Source organism: Centruroides vittatus, unplaced genomic scaffold (assembly GCF_030686945.1).
Source record: "Centruroides vittatus isolate TY-2023 unplaced genomic scaffold, ASM3068694v2 scaffold_324, whole genome shotgun sequence".
NCBI classification, from domain to species: Eukaryota; Metazoa; Arthropoda; class Arachnida; order Scorpiones; family Buthidae; genus Centruroides; species Centruroides vittatus.
The window spans coordinates 414,422-441,721 of NW_027122701.1; the positions used below are offsets into that span (position 1 = coordinate 414,422).

The 27,300-nt window shown below is 25.5% G+C and overlaps 1 protein-coding gene across 3 annotated transcripts in view; it reads right to left on the reverse strand.

Annotated features, from left to right (window-relative positions):
- LOC136988213 (short transient receptor potential channel 4-associated protein-like) overlaps window positions 1-27,300 on the reverse strand; it is an 87,934-nt gene that overhangs the window by 10,859 nt on the left and 49,775 nt on the right. For all 3 annotated transcript variants that reach the window (XM_067286056.1, XM_067286057.1, XM_067286058.1), the window contains exons 11-23: window positions 22,502-22,635; window positions 19,747-19,826; window positions 19,617-19,665; window positions 17,419-17,477; window positions 15,963-16,018; window positions 15,823-15,856; window positions 11,804-11,896; window positions 9,227-9,317; window positions 8,240-8,380; window positions 8,048-8,162; window positions 7,868-7,977; window positions 5,486-5,707; window positions 294-401 (exon numbers count right to left, since the gene is read on the reverse strand). In XM_067286056.1, the coding sequence (XP_067142157.1) occupies window positions 294-401; window positions 5,486-5,707; window positions 7,868-7,977; window positions 8,048-8,162; window positions 8,240-8,380; window positions 9,227-9,317; window positions 11,804-11,896; window positions 15,823-15,856; window positions 15,963-16,018; window positions 17,419-17,477; window positions 19,617-19,665; window positions 19,747-19,826; window positions 22,502-22,635 (1,292 nt within the window). The remainder of the gene's footprint in view (window positions 1-293; window positions 402-5,485; window positions 5,708-7,867; window positions 7,978-8,047; window positions 8,163-8,239; window positions 8,381-9,226; window positions 9,318-11,803; window positions 11,897-15,822; window positions 15,857-15,962; window positions 16,019-17,418; window positions 17,478-19,616; window positions 19,666-19,746; window positions 19,827-22,501; window positions 22,636-27,300) is intronic.

The window sequence follows — 27,300 nt, forward strand, 5'->3', positions numbered from 1 at the left end:
ATTTTATTTCTTTAATTTGTTTTTACTAAAATTACTAATGTGTTCAATTTTTTCCTTCATAATTCTAAACATTCACTATTGAATTCGATGGTAATATATTGGCAATATTTACCAATTAAATTTGAAATTTCAAAGATGAGCTCTTATTGTTATATATATATACACATAAAAATACAATTGATATATAATAATGCAAACACCACAAATAAATAAATTAAAATTTTTATATTATGTACTTAAAAATAGTTCATATATAATGTAATATTTTTTTTATATAATTAGTATGATCTTACAAGTGAAGTTGGAGATATATGATACAATAATGAATTGGGATTGCTAGAATCTGATAATATTAAAAGTTCAACTATGTGTTGCCATTCTTGAAAACTTATTCGGGAACTCTATAAGAAAAAAATGCACAAGTCAAAATAAATTTTATAGTTAGAGAAATTTAAGTGTTTAACATAATTAAAATGCTTAATTTCAGAATGTTTATTTTCAAAACATTATCATAATGTAATAATTTTTATATAAATAACTAAGAAAGTGACTTATTAAATCAAATTATATAAAACCATATTATTCAAGCAAATACAATTAATATTTCAAATATACAGAGTACAATATGTGGACAAATCATTAGAAATCACTATCATATAAAGATATCCAAACATGAGCTTTAATTTTATTTAATTCAAAATACTTTTTGGTGTTTATTTTTACCTCATTATTATTGGCCATATAAAGTTTTTTCATAACTATTTTCTTGTTATAAATAATTTTTATATGTATATTAAAAAATCTAAATCATTTTCTGCCAAAAATATTAGCAAATGGAGTCCAGGATTTTAATTTTATAGCAATACTTCTTGTTATTAACATCAGTTTTATTTTCATAAATAATTTCTTGTTTCTTTTCCTAGTTGCCTTGATTGACACCTGAGTATGTGACTTTTCATTCACAGGATCTAGTCTGACTTACAGATGGATTTAAAACTGATAATAGCACTAGGTTTAAGGGAGACTTAAGTGGGAGCATTAGCATAGCAAGTAGTGAATCCCCTGTAGTGTTTCAAATGGAAATGTTTGCTATTATTTGGTGTATTTAACTATTTTGAATAGATGGGATTTAAGTAGGATTATCTACATTGTATCTAAGCAGGGTACTTTAAATTCCCTTTTGTTGAGTCTGAATCAACTCTTCTTATCTCAACACTTTTTCTAAAGCAAGAAGCCTGGATTATTTCTACAGTTTTACTCAAAAGGAAAAGTATCTGATTTAAATATCTGCATAACAAGATTATTTTGTCTAGCTTTTCTTCTGTACTAACTATTCTCTTATATTTGACAAAAATTATATTTACATTTTGCTTAGTGTTTAGGCTTGTTCTGGTCACTTTTGTAAACATTTGTGCAAGAAAACTCTCATCATCTACTTCTTGCTTCATTCAATTTCATTGGCAAGTGTGCAGCTTTTCATCTGGATTCAACTTTTTGAGTATGTAATGAAATATTTTTTACAGGAGAGAAGGTAGACATTTTATTTTTTAAAAATCAGTCTTTTAAAGTAGCTTTTTATTGGGTGCACAATAGAACTCTGAAGTTGTAGTACTTCAGCTTTTGCCCCCACACAAATAATAATCAGTTTATTTTTATTTTTAAATAAAAATGTTATTATTTGATTATTATATATCTACCAAAAAATGCTTCATTAAATTTTATAATTTAATGAAGCATTTTGGATAGAAAAATTATTTTATTATAAATATATTTTCCATCTTATAATCTATTGTTCTAAATTTTAATTTCAGTATTTCAAATTAATTCATATTTATACTCATCTTTTCCTTGTTTTTTATATAATTATGAGTGAAATAATAATAAAGAATAAAAATGTTTTAAATGAAATAAAATTACAGTTCATTAATGAAAATTTAAAGAATTTATGCACTAAGAGTTAAAAGTAATAAATAGATTATTTTATGGGGAAAAAAAATCAATTCTTTAGTGAATATTTAAGTATCTAGAAGATAACTTATTTCTCCAAATTCTTTGAAAAAGTTTCTTCATAATTATATGTTATAGTTCTAAAAAAGGAAGTCAAATGTTAAGGAAGAAAAGTTACACTCTGAGTACTTTATTACAAACAGTATTTTCAAAACAATTTTTAAAATAAAAGATGAAATTACTGTATAATTATAAAAAACCAATATATTTTCATATTTATTAATCTGATGATTTTTTAAAATTGCTTTTTAATCACTCCATGTTTTTAGATTTACAAGCAATTTTTTCAAAAATTAATGTTAAGTAATAAGCTAATATAGGTGTATTTAACAAAATGGAACTTAAAGAGAACATTTCCAACTAGATATTTTTTCAAAAAATTAATTTAAAAAAAAAAAGGCAGGATAAATGCTTTATTTTATCAAAACATTTGCATTTAAAAAGACAGAAAAACATCTATTTTTTAAAATATAATTTACATTAATGTTCTATTTGAAACTATTTCATAAAGTGAAATTTTCTTTACTAGCATTATTTCAGTTTTTATAAGAAGAATTTTAAATAGCCATTTACAGGTATCCCTCATATAACATGATAGTTATGTTCCAAAAAAGTACCATGTTATGCAAATCCATGCTATACAAAACAAAGGACTAATGCAAAACATAGGGTTACATTCCATAAGTTAGTAAAAGTATATTATTCTTTTTCGTTATTAAGAGAAATATATTTACTAAAGCAATCAATAACTAGTTAATTATTGATTGGAAATAATCACAATTAAAAGTACTGTATTAGGCATTAATATTAATTTTAGTTAAGAGAGAGCATTTTCTTTTACAAAAATATTGTCATCACCTCAGTTTTTTGTAGATCTTTATCAGAAGTATCAGCAACATTTTCCTATTTTTTATTTTTATGGATGACAAACTAAAAATATGTTATTAATTGAAAATTCATTCAAGTGGGTTGTATTTGTTCAGTTGAGTACTGAATGACTTTTTTCCAGAATTTGTATTTGAATACCAAATTGTTCAAGTACCAAGACACTGCTGTATTTCATTCATCCTTTTTACAAATGAAGTAATTATTCATAGGTAAGTAATACCTATGGTTAAAAAAAGGTTTAATAACACTTACCTAAAAATGTTTAAATAAACTTTACTAAATACAAAGATTAATCTATAAAAAAAAACACAATGACAGTTTTAAGGGCTAAAGTCTGAAAGCAATGACAACAACACCTGGTTGACAGAAAAGTTAGCACAAGGAAGAAAAAATTTCACTAGCATTAAAGTAAACCTAACAAAAAGGGCAAAATAATTTGAAAATTTCAATATTCTAAAATCCATGGGCAAATTTGAGACAACACACATGCTTACTAAAAAATATCAAATAATAAAGTTTGCACTTAAAAAATTGTGAAATTTTGTATGGAGCATTTCCACAACTGTGTTAGAATGAAACTGGAAGTTGTGTTATATGGGTGTATTTCTACTCTCCGTAAAACACTATTTCTACACCTTGTTGTAGAAATAGTGTTGTATGAGGGTTAACCAGTACTATAAAATTTGTTATTAAAAACACTCAACTGCAAACATGTTTCAGGTTTCATTAATAATATGCATATAAAGAAAAATTTATGAAAAACATTCTTAAGGCATTTGTTTTTGTTTGCTGGTTGATTTTTTAAAAAAATATCTACCAGAGAACTGACTACTTGCATTATTTGCATAGTGAATCCAGTGGAAGATGTATGAAAACATTTCATGGATATATCGGATTCATTATGTTCTCACATTTGCATGGAGAGATGGTGAGAACATACCTTATATCAGGGGTGGCCAGACTCTTTAGAACTTGAGCCATATATTGAAAACAGAATTCGTTGAAGAGCCGCATATACATATATACATATTTTTCCACAGCAATTCATTTAAATATTCATAAAAAAAAACAACACTTTAGCTATTATTTCATTTTATATTATGTTTTATAATACAATATAATTTTTTTAATAATAAATAAATTATAATTGCCGTATTAAGTAGCATAATCTAAATTTAAAAACCAAAAAATGCTAAAACGTTTCCTAGTTTCAGTTGTCAATAAGGAAATATAAATTTCAAAACTATTAACGTTATAGAAATTGTTATTCATTATATTTTCATTTTTAATGTTGATTTGGATAAATAAGCATTATAATTATTTTTTTCTATTAATGTTTTTACGTATTATGATATTTAATAAATATTACATTTATTTTTCAATAAATAATGTATAACGTCCATATTTTGACTTTTTTATTTCAAACAATATATTATTTATTTTATATTATCCAGGAATCATACATAAAAAATAATAAAAGCAAAATTAAAATAAAAACAAATTTGGTATAAATTTAAGTATCTTGCAGTGAGCCACAAGTATACTAGAAAAGAGCCGCATGTGGCTCAAGAGCCACAGTTTGGCCACCGTGGCCTTATATAATACACCTATCCCTCGTTTTACACGGTACTTCTTTTGTGTTTTCGCTTTTACACGGTTTAAAAAATAAATGTAGAAAATAAACTGGCTATGATCAAAAGGAACAATTTTTAACTCTAATCTATATCTATATTCCAATCCACCTTAATTATATGTTACAGTTGATATTTAGGATACTAGGTGACAGTTTTATTTCAATCCGTCAAATAGTAACTGATAAACCGATATATGGTACTCCCCCATACGCATGAAGTTGCATTCATTGCACATAGTTTTAAACCAGAAAATTTTAATTTTTCATATTCATAAGTAACAAACGATTACATTATTTTTAATTACATTTTTTACATTACATTACATTACACAATTACAGTACATTTTTATGAATCTTTCAGATTTTATTTTTTGTTCCTTTGTACTTTGTATTTAATTAATAAAAGAATATATTTTTTTTTCCTTTCAATATTTTTGTTTGATTTATGTACTTTTAAAAAATTGAAAAAAATTCATAATTAATAAACAACGAAATTATGCGTTTTTTGCATACTTTTCGATTTACATGGTTTTACATTCAAAAAGATACAAATTCGATTTACACGTTTTTCTCAGGAACCTATCTTCCGTGTAAATCAAGGGATAGGTGTATTTAGTTTTTTAGAAAAATCCAAGAACATTTGAGGAATGGCAGAGCACCCACAAATAATGGCCAACATTGCTAATTAATATAATTTTGTATTATACTTATTCTTTTAAGCCAAATTTTTTAAAATTGTTTCATAGAACATCTTTTTAACAATGAAAACTACTTACTTTCTATTCTATTACTATATTTTCTATCTGATAAAACAAAAAGACTTAATTATAAAACTTTCCTGAATGTCAAGTTGAATGTGTTTTTACATTATATTATTTCAGTGAGTTTAGGTATTATACATATGTAAATGATTAATTAGTAATCATAAGATAAAAATAATCAATCAAGAAAACTTACTTTTTCTAAAACAGTACAATCTTTATCTTCTTGTAAATAATGTTCTTGCCAAAATACCAACAAATCATGCAAGTTCTGTACATGATTAGGTCTATGAACTGCAATTGGGCAATCATCATCATCTATATCTTTGTTGAGTATTTCTAAATACTGTTTCATTTCACCAGATTTATGTGCAAAAATCAAAATTACTAATGCTGTGTTTAGACAACTAACATTTTCCTAAAAAGAATATATAAGAAAGTCTTTATATTAATCTAGTCATTGATATTTTATATACTTATATTAATATACCATTTATAAGATTACTTAAAATTTATAACTTGCAGTTTGTATTGAATATAATTTGACAATTTTTTAGTGAGAATATTCACAATATGCACTTAAAAGAAATAACAATAAATTTAATAAAAGTAATTTTATTTCTAACATTAGGATTTATTAAACTAGTAAAATGTTAAAATAATTAATTAATAAAATAAAAATTTACTATTGATATTAATCTTATTTAATGAATTTATTTTAAAAGATTTAATTATCTAACCTGGTTGCTAATCTGGTATATTTTACTGGTTGCTTTAATTATCTAAAAGATTTAATTAAAGCAACCAGTAAAATATTCATGTCTGTATTTTCTGTTTGATTCATTCTGTCAAATTTTATTTTTAGTTAAATTTTTAATTTAATACACAAATTTAATTTCCATATGACACCTAGAATATTATCATCTTAAAGCAGATGGGAGTAAAAAAAATCCTAAGTTCAAAGAGTTTTGAATTATCATGGTTTGCCTCAGAATTACATATTTATGCACAACTATCACTATTGTACAGTACATATTTATTAAGAAAAACACTTGCAGAATTAAAATCAATGGAAGCGTTTGAAATTTTCCAAGCTTCTAGAAAGGGTGTATACATTAATTTCAAGGCAAAGGAAACATTATCCAAAGCTTGGCTGTCTCTACTTGATAACAAAATGAGGCAAGAGAATGACGTAGTCTAGACTTAGTTAATAACATATAAATAAAAATTAAATAAATAAAACATGTTAATTTATGTTTTCATTTTAATACGTAAATTATTTGTTTGTCAAATTTCAAAATACATAATTTGTTAGTTTTTGAATATTGTAAATTTGAAATAAGATTTTAGAACTTGTTTTCTTTTTTTCTTTCATTTGTAATTTATATATTTTTAACCTGAGGCAGACCTCTAAATGAGGTCAAAAACATTTGTTTTAATTAAAATATTGCTGGAAAAGTATATAAGGTGTAGAGTTATTGGAATACTTATTAACTTGTTTGGAAACAGTATGTTATTTGGTAACCAGTGGCCAAATAATGAAACAACAGTTGTTTTATAAGAAAATAATAGATTATATACTTAATCTAACAAAGACCATTATATTTCTAAACAAGTAATATTTAAACTGAATTGAAAATTACTATACAGCCAATGGTGATTGTTATATGCCAACAACATGTAAACTGAAAAATGATTTTTAAATATCAAACTTTGATTGTACATACTTGTATTTAGCATCACATTTACAAAGCATCATATGTTTAAAAAAAGATCCTTTTTTTTAATTATACCAAAATTAAATTATTCCTGTATATTTTGAATAACATACAGAAGTATCTGTCAAAAAATAAATAATATAGATGTTAAGTGAATGTGTTAAGTCAGAGTGCAATATTTTTAACAAATTTCAATTACCAAATCCTGGTACCGAACTGACATAGAATGCAAACAGCTTTGAATTAAGATGTGACAAGTTGAAACTATGTTAACTATGAGGTTCCATTGTATATTATATTTTGAATGTTTACAAATAAATATCAAGATTTCATTCGGTAAATGTTATATATCATTCATTGTAATAATAATAAAAAAAAAAGGTCCATGGTTATATGATATATAAAATTAAACACACTTTTTTCACACTTAATAACTTAAGGTATTAGTTGCATGTTAACATTTTCTAGTGTTTTTATTTACTCAAAATTAGCCAATAATTAGTCATTTAAATTTTGTCAACCTTTTATAGTTGTCTTTAAATTTACTTTTTTTTATATTAATGTTTTAGAAATTAGTTACTTCGTAATTTTGTAATATTTCTAATTATATATTTAATTCTATAATGGAGTAAAAGCAGCATTGTGTTATAATATAAATATTAATCAAAGTAGTGATTTTATTATTCTTATAATAGTGTTATTAAATTTCTTAAAAATCTTAATAGTTAAATATAAATTATTACATACTGATATACATCAGTATCTATAAAGATAACATAAATAATCTAGTAGGTTAAATAGTCTTATTAACATTTCATTTAGTGCAAAAAAAATAAATAAATAAAAACTATATAAATTACCTGTGTAAGATTTTCAACTGTAATAAGAGAAATTAATTTTTGCAGATATTTGACTCTCTGTCTTAAATCTTTCACATGACTTAATAAAAAACATTGTTTTAAGGCATAATCTACAATAAAATTAAACAGATAAGTTAAAAATAATTAAGTAAGTAATCATTTATATGTAATATTAAATACTTTTTGTATCTTCATCTCCTAAAGTGAGAAAATGTTCTTGTGATAGTATAAGACTACGTATAAACATATTTGAATCTACCAAACTTCCACTCATTAGTGACAAAAGCTTCTTTTGCTAAAACGATGTATAAAATTGTCAAAATAAATAACATTTGTTGAATATGACAATGATAATTATTAAATATAAATTACCCTAGCTTCAGAATTAAGCACTTTGTCTAAATGGTGAAATGCTTGATGATTGAATTTTACTAGTTCTCCTAAGAGATCAAAACTGCTTTGTAAAACTTCTCTTTGCTTGATATTACTTGCTATTAAATTTCCAACAACATGCTAAAAATATAAAATTTCAGAAAATGAAAATTATGAATTAATAGAATTATAAATGTTAATTTGATTATTCTGAAGTGTAAGTATAATAAGCAGAAACCAATTTTGATCTTTAACTGAACTGAAATTACCTTCAAATATCTATAAAATGTTTCAAACAACTTCATAATGTGTTTGTATTATTATTAATCTATTTATATTTAGTAGTCATTAAACTTATTCAAGTATTTAGTAAATTTTAAAAATTATATCACTGTTTTATTTACGTAACATTTTAAATTATCAAATTAAATTTTTACAAAGATATCTTAATGTTTTTTAGGATTAAAAGTTACCTAATTGACTGCTTTTTGAATAAAAATATTTCTATTTAATTAGTTTAATTAGTGTGATTGAATCTTGTAAATTAATACAATTATTTGAGTTGTTTATATGAAATTAACTTTGAACTGTCATTACAATGTAAGCAACATAAGAATGTAAAGTGGAAGCTGCTACTACTTTGTATTGGGAACTTTTTGATCTAATACGTTACTATACAATAAATATTAGTAAATTACTATAGTAGTCAATAAAATTACAAATGACATACTAGTAGCATTGTTGTTATAGAAGTATTTGACAGTGACATATTTTAAAATGTGTATGACACTTGAGAATTCTTGAACATTTCATTATTATTTTAAAATGAGTGGAAACAAGATTTTTGTTATATAAAATTTTTTTCTTTAAAACTAATTTACTGAATAAATTGTTTTTGTGAAATAAGGTATGTATATATTACAGAGCAATCAAAAAACAATATATTTAATATACTGTTTACTTTTGTAAATTTGAAATTTTTGTTACCTCCAATAGACCTCTGCGAATTAAGAAATCCTGATCAGCACTAGTTGTACTTCCTCTCAAATAACTCTCTATTGCTCGAGATAACCAAAATCTAAAATAAAACCAGTATTAATAAAAGTAATTAATTTATTTAAATTTTTAACAAATGTTTTTATTTATCAATTATACAGTCATGCCTTGCACTTTGAATTCAATTCATTCCAGAAGGCAATTCAAACTCCGAATCGTTCTAAGTCTGAATCAATTTTCCCCATTAGAAATAATGGAAGGTGAATTAATCCATTCCCAGATGCTAAACAATACCAATTTTAATAAACTTAAAATAACAAATATACATAATTTAAGGTAAAAAGAACACAATTAAATACCCTAATAATAAATTAAAACTTGAACACAATAAATAAATAATGTATAATAAAATGAAAATTGCATTTACTGGTCTCACACAGTTGACCTCAACATCTTAAACATGGCTGCCAGATCCACTACACCTATACTGCTTACATGCTTTGCAATTAATTCCTTTTTCATCTCAATCATCAATATTACAACCTTCCTCAGACTTTGTTTCTTCCACACACTTCTAGGATGCCATGGTTAATAAGTAAAGATTATATTGAGTTGAAATAGAAAGTTTTTGCATATTTTTAACAGTTTTCATTACTTAGCATAGATGTGTGATTTAATTATAACAGTTATGAAATTTAACACATTACTGATATTAAAATAAGCTTTTAAACAAAGAATACAAACTTTGTACTTCACAGTTTGTTTGAATAAAATCAAGTTGAAATGTCTTCAGATAAAAATCATATTGAGCATATTATGCTTTATAAGTTTTGGAAAGGATATAATGCCATACAAACAGTAAAAATATTGAAATGTGTATGGGAAAGATGCTCATAAACTTCGAATATGTTAAATGTGGTTTTAAAAAGTTCCATTCAAGAGACTTTGAACAAAAGGATAAAAAATACAGGATATTCAAAAAGCTGTTGCCAAAGATAAATTGCAGAAAAAATGTTAAAAATAGACAAATAATACACAATATACATAACCAAGCACCAAAAATAAAGCAAGAAAAGCACTGAAAACATACAAGTGTAATGTGAGAGTGAGAGATAACTTGGGCACAAAACAGATTGCATTTAAATTTTGAGCACATTTTTTCACTACATGCACAATTCACAAGCTTTAAAGCTTCATTTGAAGTCCAAAATGAATTTTTGTCAAATTTAGCATTCATTCTCTGAAGTGGTTGAAGTTAGATCATTTGTAGTACAAGGTACTACTGTATTATATTACATAATTACCTCTGCATTGCAAAAGATAATTACTTGCTGTCTCACCTAAGGTATATGATAATATGTCAATATATGACTATGTATTGTGCAATTTTTTTTTATATTTTGGTAATATATGAAAAAAAATTTGTTTTCCTCACATTTTAATTGAAAGTACTGTGGGTGATCATAATGAACATAATCCATTCCAAGACTATGTTCACTATCCAAATTGTTCCTTAACAGATTATCAATTTATCATAGATTTTTGTGGGAATTTGATTAATTTGTTCTGGAAACCCACTAAAAATAAATAATAAAATTATATAAAAATTATATATTATTATATTAAACTTTCTTACTACATTTATTTAAATGTAATAACAAATTAAAAGCAATCTCTCCATTTTTTCATGGATGGCACATCTTTGTTTCTCAGATGCAATTTTCATTACTCCTTTATCAGCTCGAGTCTTTTTGATCATATCTTTCTTAGCTAAGCTTTTATCTGCTGTAGACCTGTTGAAGCCATACTGCCTACAATATCAGACATCTGCTCACTCTCTACCTTGGCTATTATCTCTTGCTTAGTTTCTATAATGAACACAGTTCTTGACATTCCACTCTTTTTAGACCCCATAATAATATCAGTTTTTTTTTTTTTTTTAAATAAAAAGTTCAGAAAAGCACTTGCAAAAACTCAGAGAACAGAAATTAACTAGTGCAAAAAAGGTTATACAACTGTGAAAGTCTGGTACCATAAACCATGTAAGATGCCATTAAAATACAGTTTTACAAATCTTAAATGCAGCATCTCTTCTTGTGTTTGTTCTGTGAGGTTTCATTATCCGAACATGTGTTCATTGTTCAAACATAAAAATGTTTCGTGAAAGTGTTCGTTAGCTGATCACTCACTGTATAATTTAAAAAAAAAAAAAAAAATGGGATTTATTACATAAACGCTATATATGTGAAAATAAAATATTAATAAAAACTTGATAATGTGATTACATTTAATCATCAAAACAAGTCATAGAACAAAATTAAATAACTTGTTCCTATCACAAAAATCAGAACAAAATTTTGTTCTGATAACTCATAATTTAACTAAATTGTAGTGTGTAAGTTTTAATTGTGAATAATATAAAAAGAAAATATTAATTTCAATTTATTTTAATTGAAAATTCTGTAATGTAACTTGTAAGATGCATTAATGAAAACCCTTAACATGCAACATAATGATATGTAAATGATATTAAAAACTATCATCATTATTCTAGTTTGCTATTCTTACCTAAAAGTTGATCCATTTGTTTCTCTTTTCATTACTTCAACTATTTTTGTTAATAATCCTCTGTTTCCAACACACATCTGAGATCTTTCAAGACTATTAAATATTTAATATACATATATTAAACATCAAAATTTTTATTACTAAAAAAATTACAATTTGTTGATTTTTACAACTTATTTAGTAAACAAAAAGTTTCATAGATTCTTTACATTTTAATAAAAATTATAAATTTTTCTAATATTTATAAATAAAATACATATTAATTTATTACATATTCATTTATCTAGAAAAGAAATAAATGATGTTTCTAAAACAATTAACCTTTGTTATAATCCAAATATTTCAGAAATAATACAACTGTTGAGCAAAAGTAATTGTTGTGGAAAAATTATTTTGATCCTGAAATAATCAAACCCAAGACTATTATTGAACTTTTAAAAATTGGCAAATATAATAGACATTACAACTTTTGGTGTGTAAATACTTTAAAGATATTTGCACAAATCACAGAGTTACAGCATTTTAAACAAAGTAACAGTTGAACAAAAGTATGGGAATCACAAAAAACATTAAGCAAAAGTTTGGAATACTGATGATTAATATTTTGTAGGGCCACCTTTTGCCCTAATTCTTTATGACATCGTAGAAATAAGTTTTTTTACATAGTTCTGGATCAACCTCTGACCATGATTCTTTGACTGTCTTCTTAATTCTATGATTGTAGCTCTTTTTAAATACCATTTTCTTCAGAAAATTCCAAAAATTTTTAACAAGTGTTAATGTATCAAACACATCAGTAAGGAGGAAGCTAGCAGAAAAAGGTTACTATTCAAAAAAAGCTAAAACAAAGCTCTACACTAAAAAAACATTGTTTGAAATAGGCCAAAAATGATAAAGACAGGACTGTTAACAATTAGCAACAAGTTATGTTCACAGATGAATCAAAGATATGTATTGATGATAATGGCAGTACAAAAGTATACAAAAGAGCACATTAAAAATTTCATACTGACTGTTTAAATTCATCAGCAAAATATTTCCTAAAAAAGTGTAATGTGTAGGGATATATAAAATGTAAAGGAATTGGCAAGATGGTAATCTTTAATAGTACACTTAATGCTGATGGCTATTTGGAGTTATTAGAATTTTTGATTGTTAAAAAATCTGAAGAACATTTTGATGATGAGGATTTCATCTACTAGGATGACAACACATCATGCCATAAGGCTAGACAAATTAAGCAATGGTTTCAAGAACATACAGCATTTAGAATGGCCTGCCAACAGTCTAGATTTATCTCCCATTGAAAATGTTTATAATGTTCTGAAAAAAATTGGTGTCTAAAAAAGAGCTACAACCATAGTAGAATTAAAGAAGACAGTCAAAGAATCATGGACAGAGGTTGATCCAGAACTGTAAAAAACTTAGTGAAAGCAATATGCTGCTCAGGATTAAAGCACATGCCAGTGGTCATCCATTCCCAAACAGAATTGTGGCTTATTGCTGAAGGCAATACATCCTCCGTTCATAATATACATGCTTCTCAGTCACAGCACAAATACAAAGAAAGCTTTGTTGGTTTTGTTTACATTGCTGTGCTAATGGCAAAACAAAATACCTGCCATACATGCAAATTTGCCTCTACTAGTTGCTTACCAATGGTACAAGAAATGATAGGGTTCTGTAGAAAGGCATGAACTAGTCTCTGGATGGTGGACAAAACATATTGTGGTTGTTTGTACTTGTCCCTAAATCAGAATCATCTCTCCTAGTGGTTTGTCTGAAGTGTCCAGGGTCTTCCTGCCATTTATGTGCGTGTACTATACATGTATCCACTCCTCCAACACAACCTCACAGTCAGGTGAGAACAGGCTAGATAACAGGCAATTCAGCAAAATGACTGTCCTACTTCCCTCAATTTGATGATGTGGCCTTTTTTAAACACATCCAGCTCTGCATAATGTCTTTGACTGTTATAAAGGCATGCTTAGTGTTTGAAGATCTCAAAACAATGGGTATACTGAAAATTCTGAACACAGTGAACTTCTGCAAACCTTTTTTAGCATGCTCCACTATAGTGGAGAAGTGCTTATGTTAGGACTTTTGTATGTCATTCAGATGTGGATCTGTCAAATTTGCATATGCATGCTCCATTCAATCCATTTATTGCACATCCACATGTATGTGCAATGACTTCACTTTTGTTACCTAAGTGTTATGTTCCATTCAATCCATTTATTGTGCATGCTCAATTACTTAATTCCAAAAATTTATAAAATTTATTTTAAACAAAATTAATATTTGATTTGCTTTTGTGGAGCATGCTATCAGATTGGCTTGACCAAGCTTGTTGTAGTATACTGGAGTAGCAATTTTAAGGCACTCCAATGACATAACCTAGCATACAATCAGACTACAATTGTAATAATTTACATACATGTAAAACATGCTGACTTTGGCATAATCAATCAATGTACATGGGTGTGTAACTTTTTTGCCAATGAGTGTATATCAAATGAATAGTAATATACTGTTATGTTTATATAATTTATCATATATACATTTTCAGTTATCATAAATATTCAAATGACTTCTTAAAATATTAACTATTTTTCCATTGTAAATGAAAAGTATTCTGTTAAATATACTTTTCCTCTCAAAAATTCTCAAAAACTCTTTTCCTCTTGTTTTTGAACTTAACATTTTAAATTATCTTTTCTATCAATATTATATTCTATTATATTCAAAATAAAAGTGATAAAAGATGAGAGAAATTTAACTGCTCAAAAAACATCTTGAGATTTTAAAAATGGTTTTTCTTCTTAGCCTGTTTACAGAAATTAGTAACTGGATCATTGGTGTTGTAAATTTTTTAGAGAAATATGAACTTTATTGGGCTTTAAAACAGAAAATAACTGTTTATTGGAGCTTAAAAACTTAAAAATAATTCAAATTCAAGCATTTTCAGAAATGTTCATCTTCAGAAAATGCTTAGACTGTCATTTAATATTCAAATGCTTTCAGATAATACATTTCCAAATTTTATGTTCAGTAAAGAAATTTTTTCTTTCTACTTTATTTTATTCTCATGAAGTCTTTTGTACATTATTGGGTTTTAGCTAGTAGTTTCATATAAAATCAATTTTATTGACCTGAAGATGAAGACAGCTATAACTTAATTATATAGCTGAAAATATAATTAAATAAAAATTATATTGGCATAACAAAGTGTTATGTATTAACTGATCTTGAATGAAACTAAATTGACTTTAGTTTTAAAGTTGACTATAGTAATGAAACTAAACTGACTTTATTTCTGATAGAATTTTGATACAAAAAATGATCAGTTCAGCAAAACACACTAAAAATGATAAACAAATTGAGTGAAGATCAAAGATTATAGAATGAATGAGTTGTTTTTTTGAATCACAGAAATTTGATAATAGCTATATTACAATCACTTATATAAGTCAGTCTTAAATTGATAAGAGTGATAGTAGTATTAACTGTGTGTTATCAGCAAGAATTCATGTGTTCATGTCTAATTCTAATTTATTTTAAGGCATCAAATCCAACATATTTCTAAAACTATTAGTTTATACATTCATATTAGAAATGTGCTATAACTAACTGCTATTGTAACCATTAACTGAAAAATTGCCTGTCTATAAAGTTTTATAAGTAAATGCTATCTTCATTCCTATACTTTTTTCTTCATCCAATTAAATTTATAAAAAATGTTGCATATGATATTCAGATAAATATAATAAGTAATTGCAATATAAATATCAAATTTTTTTTCTGTTAAAGTTTCCTATAAGCAAATATTTTTTTATTATTTTTCCATATTGTCATACTTCCTTTAATAAATTTTCTAACTCTTAAAATTAAAGCTTATATTTATAATAGAGTAATAATAAAGATTATAATAAATTTATTTAAGAATTTTTTGTTATATCTAATAATTTTTTCACATGTAATAAAATATTAACAGAATAAGATAGAAATTGAATACTTACTGCACATTAGTCATACATGAAATTTTACTAGCTCCTAAAAATATTACATTACAATTCATTAGAGAAAGAAAAGACACTTTCAAAGATTTTCATATGTTATTTTCAAAATTATAGCACACAAAGTTTAAAAAAGTATTTACCTTCAAGTTCTCTCAGTTCACTATATTCACTCCATGAAAGCATTGTATGTTTATATCTATTACAGAAATAACAATTTTATTAAAATGTCTTGATAAACTTAATTTAAAAATTTAGTTATTTAGAAAAACTGATTAAAAATAGATCTTTTTTTTATTATAAAAAGATATAAAAATAAATTTTATTAAGCAATAACTTTGTAATTATAAGACACTTAATTCTGTGAAGTAATTGTTCAAAATAGTTATTGATAACAGATTTTTGAATACAGTAGATTGTTAATTTAACAGACTAATTGGAGAGGGGCTGTCTGCTATTGCTGAAAGATTTAAGATTCTCATACTAAGTCACTATTTCCTAGTTCTTTTAATTCAATGAACCTTACACAGTTAATAGAAAACAAAACTTCATATTCATACTTCAAGAAATGTAGGAAAATTTATGATGCAATATTTCTATTATTTTTATGTAATAGTAATTATACAATTTAATTAATTAATTTAAAAATAAAAATGTATTTAATATACAGTAGATTAATAATTGAAGTATTTTATTTGGCCAATTTCTTTTCTATTATTGCAAACAATCAACTAATTTATTTCTCTTTGTGAAACTTGAGTATATGATTTGCTATCTATTGGTTCTATGTTTCTCTACTGATGATTCTATGATCAAGTGAGAATAACTTCATCTAAAAAATCAAAAAAAAATCAAAAATTCACTAGTAGTCTATAGAGAAAAAGCAAAAAGAAGACTTTTTAAGCTGCTTATTTTTTATATAGACTAAAAGCTAAGAACTTGAGAAAAACCATTAAAAAATAATAAAATCTTATAATAAGAAAAATGAAGTCATCAAACAATAGCTAATTAAAATAAACAAATCAACACAAACATCTTTTAGTCACTTTCCTTTATTGAAATAACAAACAAGAAGCAATACACTAGACTCATTAATCTGGCCATTCCTTGCACAGAGAAGTGCTAGATTAGTGTGTGTATAGGCCTAAAGGCAACGAATAACATGACCTGTCACACTTTAGTACTGATTCTTTTTGAAAGCAAATCAGCAAATAATATGGCATGCTAAAATGCAATATTCTACACAGAAATTAAACCCAAGTAAACAAGAAAATAGGATATGTGATATAAATAGCATTTTCATGAAAACAGAAGCATCTAATTGATCACACTGGTGGGTATGTCAGATTAGTGAGTGTGTTTTAATTATAAATGCAGTTTAAAAAATATTGTTGGTATTTTTTAAAGTGTGAATAATATGTAGTAATATGTAAGATTAGTTAGTGATATAATATAAAATAACTGAAAATACAAATTATTCACTTAAATTTCTTTCTTTCTAACATCTATAAATTTTAAGATAATGTAAAAATTTTAAATCTGTTATATAAGTTCATTAAAATAAAAATAAAAACTTTAATATATTAAAAATAAACTTACTCTGAATGATCACAAAAACTATGTATTAAACGTAATACTTGAATTTTTAATGCCACCTCCTAAAAATAATATAAGCATTAATTTAATAATAATAAGTGAACTAAAATATATGATTGTATTAAAAACTAGATTTCACTTTTTAATAAATCAAAGAAACAAAATATTTTAGAATGAAGATAATGTTGATCTGCTTCTCAACACACACTCATCTAGGTTATGCAAACACCAATGTAATAATGCTTTTGAATTACAAAAACATTAATTTTTTAATTATACAACTAATTAAATATTCTCCAATTTTCCACAACCAAACTAGGATCAACATCACATTCTACAAGCACACAACAGTTCAAGCTTTTGATTTTGACCCAGTGATAAATCCAAATCATCATCTCATTAACAAATATAAAACAAAATATATATATACAAGTCAATTTCTTTAAATTTATTCTAACTACTTATTCATTAAAATTATAAACTTAGAAATATTTCTGAATAAGCTACAATTTGACCTGAATCATTTAATATATTTGTAGTTTTGTATTTCTTACAAGAAATAATTATTAAAAAAATGACTAAATGAACAATAGAATCCAAAAGAACTGAAGAAAACTTAAAAATATTCAGTTACAGATTATTATAAAATCAATCAACTATAAGGGATTGAACTATAAGGAAAAGATAATCCTCCAAAAATAAACTGAACCTTGAGAATTATAGTTCAATAAAAAAATATTTAAAAAATTTTAAAGAAATGTTTTTATTCACATAAATGCACTAAAAAGTAAATCATGAATTTTCTTCAGCTTTTACTAATATGTATTCTTGGTACTGTATGACCAAAAATAAAAGCATGGGAACTTAATGTTTAGAAATATTCTTAGTTACATTTTCTATCAGTTATATTTTCATTTTATGGGCTTCCCATGAGTACCCCAGATAACAACAACAATAATGTGAAAGCTACAGAATTTTTTTTTTCTTTTTACTTTTTAGTGCATTTATGTGAACAAAAAGCATTTCTTTAAAACTTTAAAATATTTTTCATTTTTCACCATTTTCCACATATGTAACACTGAATTATTAAAATTCTTGTTTTAGCATTCAATTGGAAAGTGGGTGAAAAATTGAGTTATAAGGTTTTATGTAGACAGTGAGTTGTCTGGTAAAGCACTTTAATACAGCTGGGTAAGTAAGCCAATGACAGCCAATTTCATTTGAAACAAACTATCACTGGCTTGCTTATTTAGCTGTTTTAAAACCACTTTACTATGCAACATGCCCAGCAGTGGCATGCAGTGACATTTGATGATAGGGAAGCTGTTTTTCCATAAAAATTATAAACAAATACTGGAAATGACAAAAATAAATAGTTTATTTATTTTAATTCTAAAATAGATAAATTGACATCAAAAATATAAGAACTTGTTTATGAAAATAATCACACAACATGTATTTATATTTTAGAAAATACAAGGGAAGCAGCACTTCCACAGCTTCCATTAACTGCATGCTACTGATGCCCAGTACAATGGAGTAATGATTTGCTCTACATGTAGCATCTTCTGTTAACAGATTTTTACAAAGTAATTTTTTGCTAATTGCTAAAATTGTTTGCACTCTGTAAAAAAAAAAAAAAAAAAAAAAAAAAAAAATGTGCTGTCATTGGGAATACAAAAATTCAACTAGATCATAAATTGGGAAGTGGGTGAAAATTTATCTATTTTATCTGGACAGGAAGACAGAAGGAAGAAGGAAAAGAAGGAAGAAGGAAAAGAAGGAAGAAGGAAAAGAAGAAAGTAAGTTAATAAAAAGCATATAAAAAAATTAAAATGTTCAAAAATATTTTCAATTTTATGATATTAGATTGCATATATAAAGTATACTATAGCATCTTATTTTTGACATAAAATTAATTTGTTAAGCATAAATGTTCATAAACTGAACTATGACAGCCTGAAAAAACTAAGTTAGATACTTTTTAAAAGAAAAGGTAGATCTAAGCATTTTCAATCACTTTGATTGAAAATGTTTAGCCAGATATCCTACTAAATGTATTTTCTTTTTATATTCATTAGAATATTTTTCAATCTAATATTTGAATATTTAAAATCAAATCAAAGTTAGAATTACAATGAAATACAATTTTGTAAAATTGATAATTTTACAAAATAAATTTATAAATAAAATATACTCACAGGACTGCATTCACAACTTGTATTATGCCCAGAAAATCTGTTGTGATCACTTATAAATTCAATAAAATATCATTTCAATTAAATTTGATTTAAATTTCAATACAAATTAAGAAATATGAATTAAACATACATGTTCCATCTCCATACAAAATGATCAAATAATTCAGATAACTGAGGAATTAATCCTAATTCAGCAAGTTCTTTTTGAACCTGAAAAATAATTAGAAATATTAATTATATTTGCTAATAATTATTATTAATCTTTAAATTAATTCCAAATTAATTCTTATCTCATTCAATTTTTACAATAAAATAATAATTACATATGCACAGGTCATAAAAATTCTCAAGGTCTCTCCTATAATATTTTGAATCATCTCATTTGAGGATTATTTTAGTCTGATTTGAAATATTGAAAATGAAAAAATAGCATTTAGTCTTCTTAATTTTTTCCAATTTATATATTCAGATTTTACTTAGTTAATTTTTTTCTTTTGAGACTATATAAAAAAAATTTGTAGGACTTATCTGTTGACATCACTGAAGCTTTAAATCATTAAAAACAGCAACTTTAAATGTTCTAAGTACTGAATAACATAATTTTCAAAAGCATCTTCATTAACATTGGCCCATCTTTAATATAATTTCATTTCAATAGCAAATAATTTCATTTCAATAGCAAATATTTTCATTTATATCAAAAATATTCAAAATTAATTAACTTCTATATCGTTGTGTGTAATATAAAAAAAAAAGTTAAAATTCTTTTCCCCAAATTTTCTACTACAGTACTAAATAACTATTTTGTTAATATATTATGTTAAATTTACATATACATCAACATAACATATCCAGTTGATAACTAGTTTCAGAGTACGTTGACTCAATGAAGATACCAGAGAAACAAAATGCTGTTAATAATTTGTCTACAATTGTTGATTGGACTGCCAAAAATCAATAGAATCACAGAAATAGCAGACATATGACTTTCTCTGCAGGCTTATCTACACCCTGTTCGTCATAGTCATGTACCAAATTTTCCACACTATAAAGAGCACATATGACAAACAAGAAAGCAGTTAATGTGAATGTTACAGGACTGGAGGCAATAAGGATCCTATCTAAGCATTTCAAAGACAAAAGGATCAAAGCATTAATGGTCTAACCACCCACCATGCACAACCTAATTAAAATTGAAAACAAGTCCTTTTCTAAAGAACATCAAAGTGGAGTATATAATATTCTAGTCACATAAGATGGTCTTTTACCTAGGTAATACTTACTGCACCCTTGCAACCAGATTAAAAGAATACTCGGAACACTTAAAGAACTGGTATCAACAACCCTGGCTGAAGAACTGCTGAACAACTGGTGTGGTATGAACACCGCATTGCCAGCAGATATCATTTCATCTAACAAAGTTTCTTCCTATTAGAATGGCCAAAGAACTTGCTATAGTGACATCTACCCCCTCTGCTGAACAAACAAAGAAACTAATGAATTGATGCATGAATGTGGTCAATTTCCTCTATTAGCTCACAGCAAACTGGTAAACTGTTCAGAAAAGAAAAATATATTTCTTACTAGACTATACAATAAATGAGTCCATTTGGATCGGTCCCTTCACACGCTCTCATAGAGGTATTAACAAGTCTACGGCGGAACCGTCCTTTTATTTGAGGCTACTGTCCGCAAACAAATGTAAAAAAGTTAAAAGTCCTCTAGCGATGGCTTACATAATCTTTAAAAATAAATTATTACATTAAAAATTGCTGGGACAATTTCATATTTAGAAAAGAAAAATTAATAAAAATAAATAAATAAATAAATAAAAATAAATTAATGTAATAATTTATTTTTAAAGATTATGTAAGCCACCGCTAGAGGACTTTTAACTTTTTTACATTTGTTTGCGGACAGTAGCCTCAAATAAAAGGACGGTTCCGTCGTAGACTTGTTAATACCTCTACGAAAGTGTGTGAAGGGACCAATCGAAATGGACTCATTTATTGTATAGTCTAGTAAGAAATATATTTTTCTTTTCTAAATATGAAATTGTCCCGCCAATTTTTAATGGTAACAAACTACTTGCTACCTAACCCTGGGAGACCTCATCTTTTGTCACCCCTCTTTCAGACTTCTTGAGTCCAAAAAAAATGATGTATATTACAATGATGTTAATTAAAAGTAAAAATAATAATAATAAATTTTATTTTATTAAAGTTATTTTTATTCTCTCTCTTATTTTACTATATTTCATCACTACTGTAATTGTATTAGTCCATTATTTTTATAATCTTGATGTTTTCATTTTAAATTGTAACATTTAAATTAAACAATGAATCTGTTCTAGCTTTTTAAAAACTGTTCTTTTTTTCAAATTATTTATGGAATGCTGAACAGAAACTCACATGTTCTCATTTACATTTCTAATACAAACTTTTAGGATTTGATGAGACAGAACAACATTTAACCAAATAAAAATCTTTGATTCATATTCTTAATTGTTTCTCCTGCTAACATAACATATTTGTTAATTTTTCAAGTTGTAAAAATCAAAATGGCATAGAAAGTTACCAATTTGGAAAACTAGCTCAATGCTATGTCAGCTGACTCAACACTTGTCAATTAATATGGGTTATATGTTGGGTATTTTCCTAAGGTTAGCACTGAGTTTGTAACTTTCTATGTTATCTCCAGGAAAATGTTAATACAAGTAATACTAAATTTATTAAATAATTCAAAGAATCTCTACGTAATTAAAAGAGTCAACTTTTCAAAGTTGACTACTTGAATTATATAAATAATTATTTGAATTAAGTATTATGAAATCAATAATTTTAAGGAAAACAAAATTATATATTACTATAATATACATAATTTACCTTTCTTCTATGCCTTCCAACTAATAACAATCCTAATACACAAACAGCATTTGCTCTAAATGAAAATTCAGTTGCAATTTGAATTGCTGATTCTGGTCTCATAAGACCATTTGTATCAGACCACTGTGATATTCCTAGGAAAAACAAGCAAATATCTTTAACTATATAAAAATAATAAAATTCTGTTTGAAACAAGTAAGCTGAATTTTTAGTATTGTAGAAAAGTTGGTTAGAATACAACTTTTTAAAATTATGATTATATTACATTTATAAATAATTCACTTCATAAAATCATAACTTGTAGAATAATTTGTGTATAAATTGTGAAAGAAATTAAGTTACCCTAATAGTTTTCAAAATTTAAAAAAAACTATTAAAAAACTAGAATCAAAAGGAATGTTAACTATTAAACTATAGTTTCTCTCTAATTTGTAATAATGTTTCAGAAAAAAATATACACTGTTACCATACATAATAAACAAATAATCTTTTAATCATTCTTTCAGAGTTATGCAAAAGTTTACTGAGTCATGTTTTCAGCCCTATTTCAAGCAAACCTCAGTTTACAATCAATTGGAATATGGAATAGATTAAAGGAAAAAAATATTTTACAAACCATTTGAGTATAAATGTAAATTTATATTTTTTCTCTAAATTGTTCCATATTCTAATTGGTTGTAAACAGAATGGCTTAAAATAGGACTGAAAAACATTCTAAAACCAAAATAAAATTTGAGTATTATGCAACTTTTTAATTGTTCCAAAATGTTTGTGTCAAGTTTTATTTACTTTAATGAGCATTATATACCATTATAGGACAATTTAGTTCCAAGATTCAAAAGTCAAACTTTAGAACTTTAGCTAAATTGTTAATTGCCATGTATTCATAATACATCCTGCATGCAATATTTCAAATATAAAATTGCTGTAATGGTGCTCTTAGAATCACATTTTATTGTGTATTTTATGCTGTTGGTATAAAGTATCCGTATTTTATTTTTATTCACAGTTGAGAACAACAAAATAGGTGAACTTGTGTTTACTTATTAAAAATATTTCCATGAAACATTCTTAAAGAACACACAAACAATATGTAAATTATTTATTTTTTCCACTTCCTACTTTGATTTTTATTCATTATTATGGAGACAATATTGTTAATATTGTGATTATTTATTAGGCATTTTGAATCTAAAAGTGAATAGCAGTACATTGTGTGTTAAGCACAGCAGTATACAAGTGTGCTACATTATATTACATAATGTTCATGACATCAGGATTCTACATAATTGAACAGAAGTACTTTTCACTTTTAGATTCAAAGTGAAATCAGGATTATCAACACAAATTAAGAATATAAGAAGTAAAAGGAAGCAAAAAGAAGACTTTCAAACAACTCTACAATTTTCAATATTTCTTTTTTTTTAAATGAAAACAAATATATATCAACAAAAGTTAATTTTGAATTACATCAAGAAAAAACATTAACAATAAAAAGTAAATATAAAACAATAAACAAGAATAAATATGATGATGTAAAGGATTATCAAAACTATGAAAGAATAAGTATAAGTATTTTAAAAAACAACCCGAAGCACAATAGATACATAGCCAAACAATCGCCTTAAATACTCAGTATTAATTATTAAAAATAGCAGATTTATAGCCTAAGTAATTTGCTACTAGAGGTAGACATTACGCACCACCTCTCCATCTCTTATCTAAGTTAATAATTAAAATTTAAATAACCTGTGATAAAAAAAATCAATTGCAATGAATGAAATTAATATTTGTATATAGTAATCTCGTCTGTTACTTATCTAAGATAAAATTCAATAACTGTTGTGTATAATCACTGATTTAGTTAGTGAGAAATAGTTTAATCTACCATAACCATTAGACACTTTTTCCTTTGCTCCACCTAATGGTCAGAATACAATTACAGTAGAGAATCGTTTATCCAAACCAATTGGGGACTGAGGTTGTTCAGATAACTTATTTTTCAGATAACCGATTATGTACAAAAAATATATTAACCTATCCCATGTTGAAATTTTTCTCCATCGCGTGTCGCTTTGCGTTGAATTTTCCTCGATTTTAAGCCTAACGAAAATTTTTTATAATCATCATCATGGCTATTGTATCGTTAAAATTTATTTCTTTCTTTTGTACAAACAAAATAAATATATTGAAAAATATAAAAACAAAAAAAAATTATACTTTATAAGTTAATCTAATATCAAAAATGTTCGATTCAGTACATCAATCCGACTGGAAAGCTTTCGGTTGATCGGCTTTTGGATAAACAACACTCTACTGTATAATTTATTACAACATAAAATTTTTATTAATTTTTCATACTGGTAGAATACATAACAATAACATCTTTAAATTCACATTATACTAGATGAAAATGAATCAATGTTAGTCATGAACAAAACTCAATAATTTTTTTATTATGTAAATTTATTATTATTTTAATGAAATGTAAACAGATTGTTATTATAATGTAACAGTATCAATTATTGACATTCGTGTACAATATTTCAGAATGCAAAGCCATATTGTAATCCAATCCCCTTTCTTGTTTGTGCAATAGTGCACCAAGGTAAAAATTAAGGGAGAAATCACCCAATGCCCTTTTAACCCGTGAACAGTAAATCAAAATTGCATTTTAGTGCACAGTAAAAAAAAGCAAGCTCTTAAAATTGAAGTTCAATGTAAAATCAAGAAATGCTAAGTTGAAATCTAAATTCCATTTTTTAAAGACATATTGTAAAAAATACAAATAATTGTTTCCATTGTTTAATGGGAAAATAGAAGAGTAAGTAAAAAAATAGTTTTTTTTATATGGATTAGTGTCAAATACCACATATTCAAATGTTTTTATGTATTTATATAATTAAGCAGGACACAACTGAATCATTAACATATAATTAAGAAATTGTTTTATTGTGAATGGTTAAATAATGCTGAAGTATAGTAAATCAACATAAACCTGTAATAATTTCTGAACTTTAAACATAGAGAATTTATTTATTTAGAAAGTTTTACTGCAATATAATATTTTTAAATTGCATTGATTGGGGGCACTCTGATCATCACAGCTGTTGGCATGAATTTCTCTCCACTTCCAAAGTTTGTCTAATTTTCCAAGAGATGAAGAATATTAAATTATTTTGGACTAATATGAATAATATTAAGCTTATTATATTATTGCTACTAATTGCTGGAATAGAACCGAACTATAGAATATGACTATTTGAATCAGTTTAAAAATAACTATAAATGAATTAGCAAGATTTTTTTCTAGTACTTTAAAAATAGTATGCAGCGAATCAGAAGATATAGAGAATATCTACTCAATACCCAAATTCAAGTATTCATATTAAGTGCCTAGTATTGAAATTAAATCAATTAAGAAACAGAATCCTTGCAGCCTTTAATAAGTTGAAGTATAACAAGACACTAGGAAATTGGCAAGATATAAATATGTCAGCTGATTTAAATAAAGATTCCTGCAAAAGAAGAAAAAACTTACGATATTATATAAATTTTAAAAAACAAGGATTACAACTAAAACTGTGTGACAACTATCTGATAATAAATCGTCAAAAAATTACATATAGTTATATTCAGGATCAGTTAGTATACACTAATGATTTTTTGTTATATTCTCTACAGAAAAACCCAATAACATAATTAATCCAGAAAAAGAAAGTAAAAATAATCAATATAGTAAAGTTTCAAACAATCTTAAATTATATATCACAAACTGGAATTGCCAAGGCTTAATCCATAAAATAAAAAGTCAGGAGTTTTCACAGTTATATACTATATTCACTACATTCACTATATAATACTGATCTCTTGGGTATAACTGAAACCTGGCTAGTCACACCAGTTAATGAAATTATTAAAAATAAGATGGAATATACAATTATATCTTCTGATGCACTGAAACCAGAAGGAAACCTCATGGAGGCCTTTGTCTAATGATAAGAAAAAACATTGGTACTGTAAAATTTATCCAAAAAGTAAATAATTATATTTTAATCTTCTTGCAAATCAATAATACTGATATGAAATAGTTATACAAAAAGTTAATTATAGTTATGTTAGTTTATGTTCTGCCAGATCAGATAGACTTATTAAACGAAATATTTAATAATCTCAAAAAAATGGAAAAATATCTCTCCATATGTATTGCTATTTGGTGATTTTAACTCCAGAATTGCACAGATAATATATTCAGAATACAAAGGTTCAAATAATCTAATTCACTTTAACCAAGAATCAAAAGATAAAAAGCACAACAGATTTGGCCTTCAATTACTAATACTCAACAGTCACAATTAATAATTTTAAATGGAAGAACAAAAAATTATTATCCATCTGAATTCACTTGTGTTGCTAGTATTGGAAGTTCAATAATAGACCTAACGATATGTTCTGAATTGCTGTCTGACCTGTGTAGAAATTCAAGTATTAAGTTGCAACCTATCTGATCATTTTCCAGTCAAGACTGTCTTTGAAGTGGCAAATATCCAAGTAAATAATAGAGAAATTCAACCTTATCAAAAAATAAATTAAGATTATCTGAATTTTCAAATGCGAATTAGTGAAAAAATTAAAAAAATTGCCTAAAATTATACTAGGAAATGGACTAGAGATATATTCCCAATTGGAAAATCTAATAAAAATATTCATTAATATAAAAAAGATTAATATAAAAACCAATAAGTTTAAGAAACCTTGGTATGACTTTACTTGTTATATCTCTAAATTAAAGAAAAATA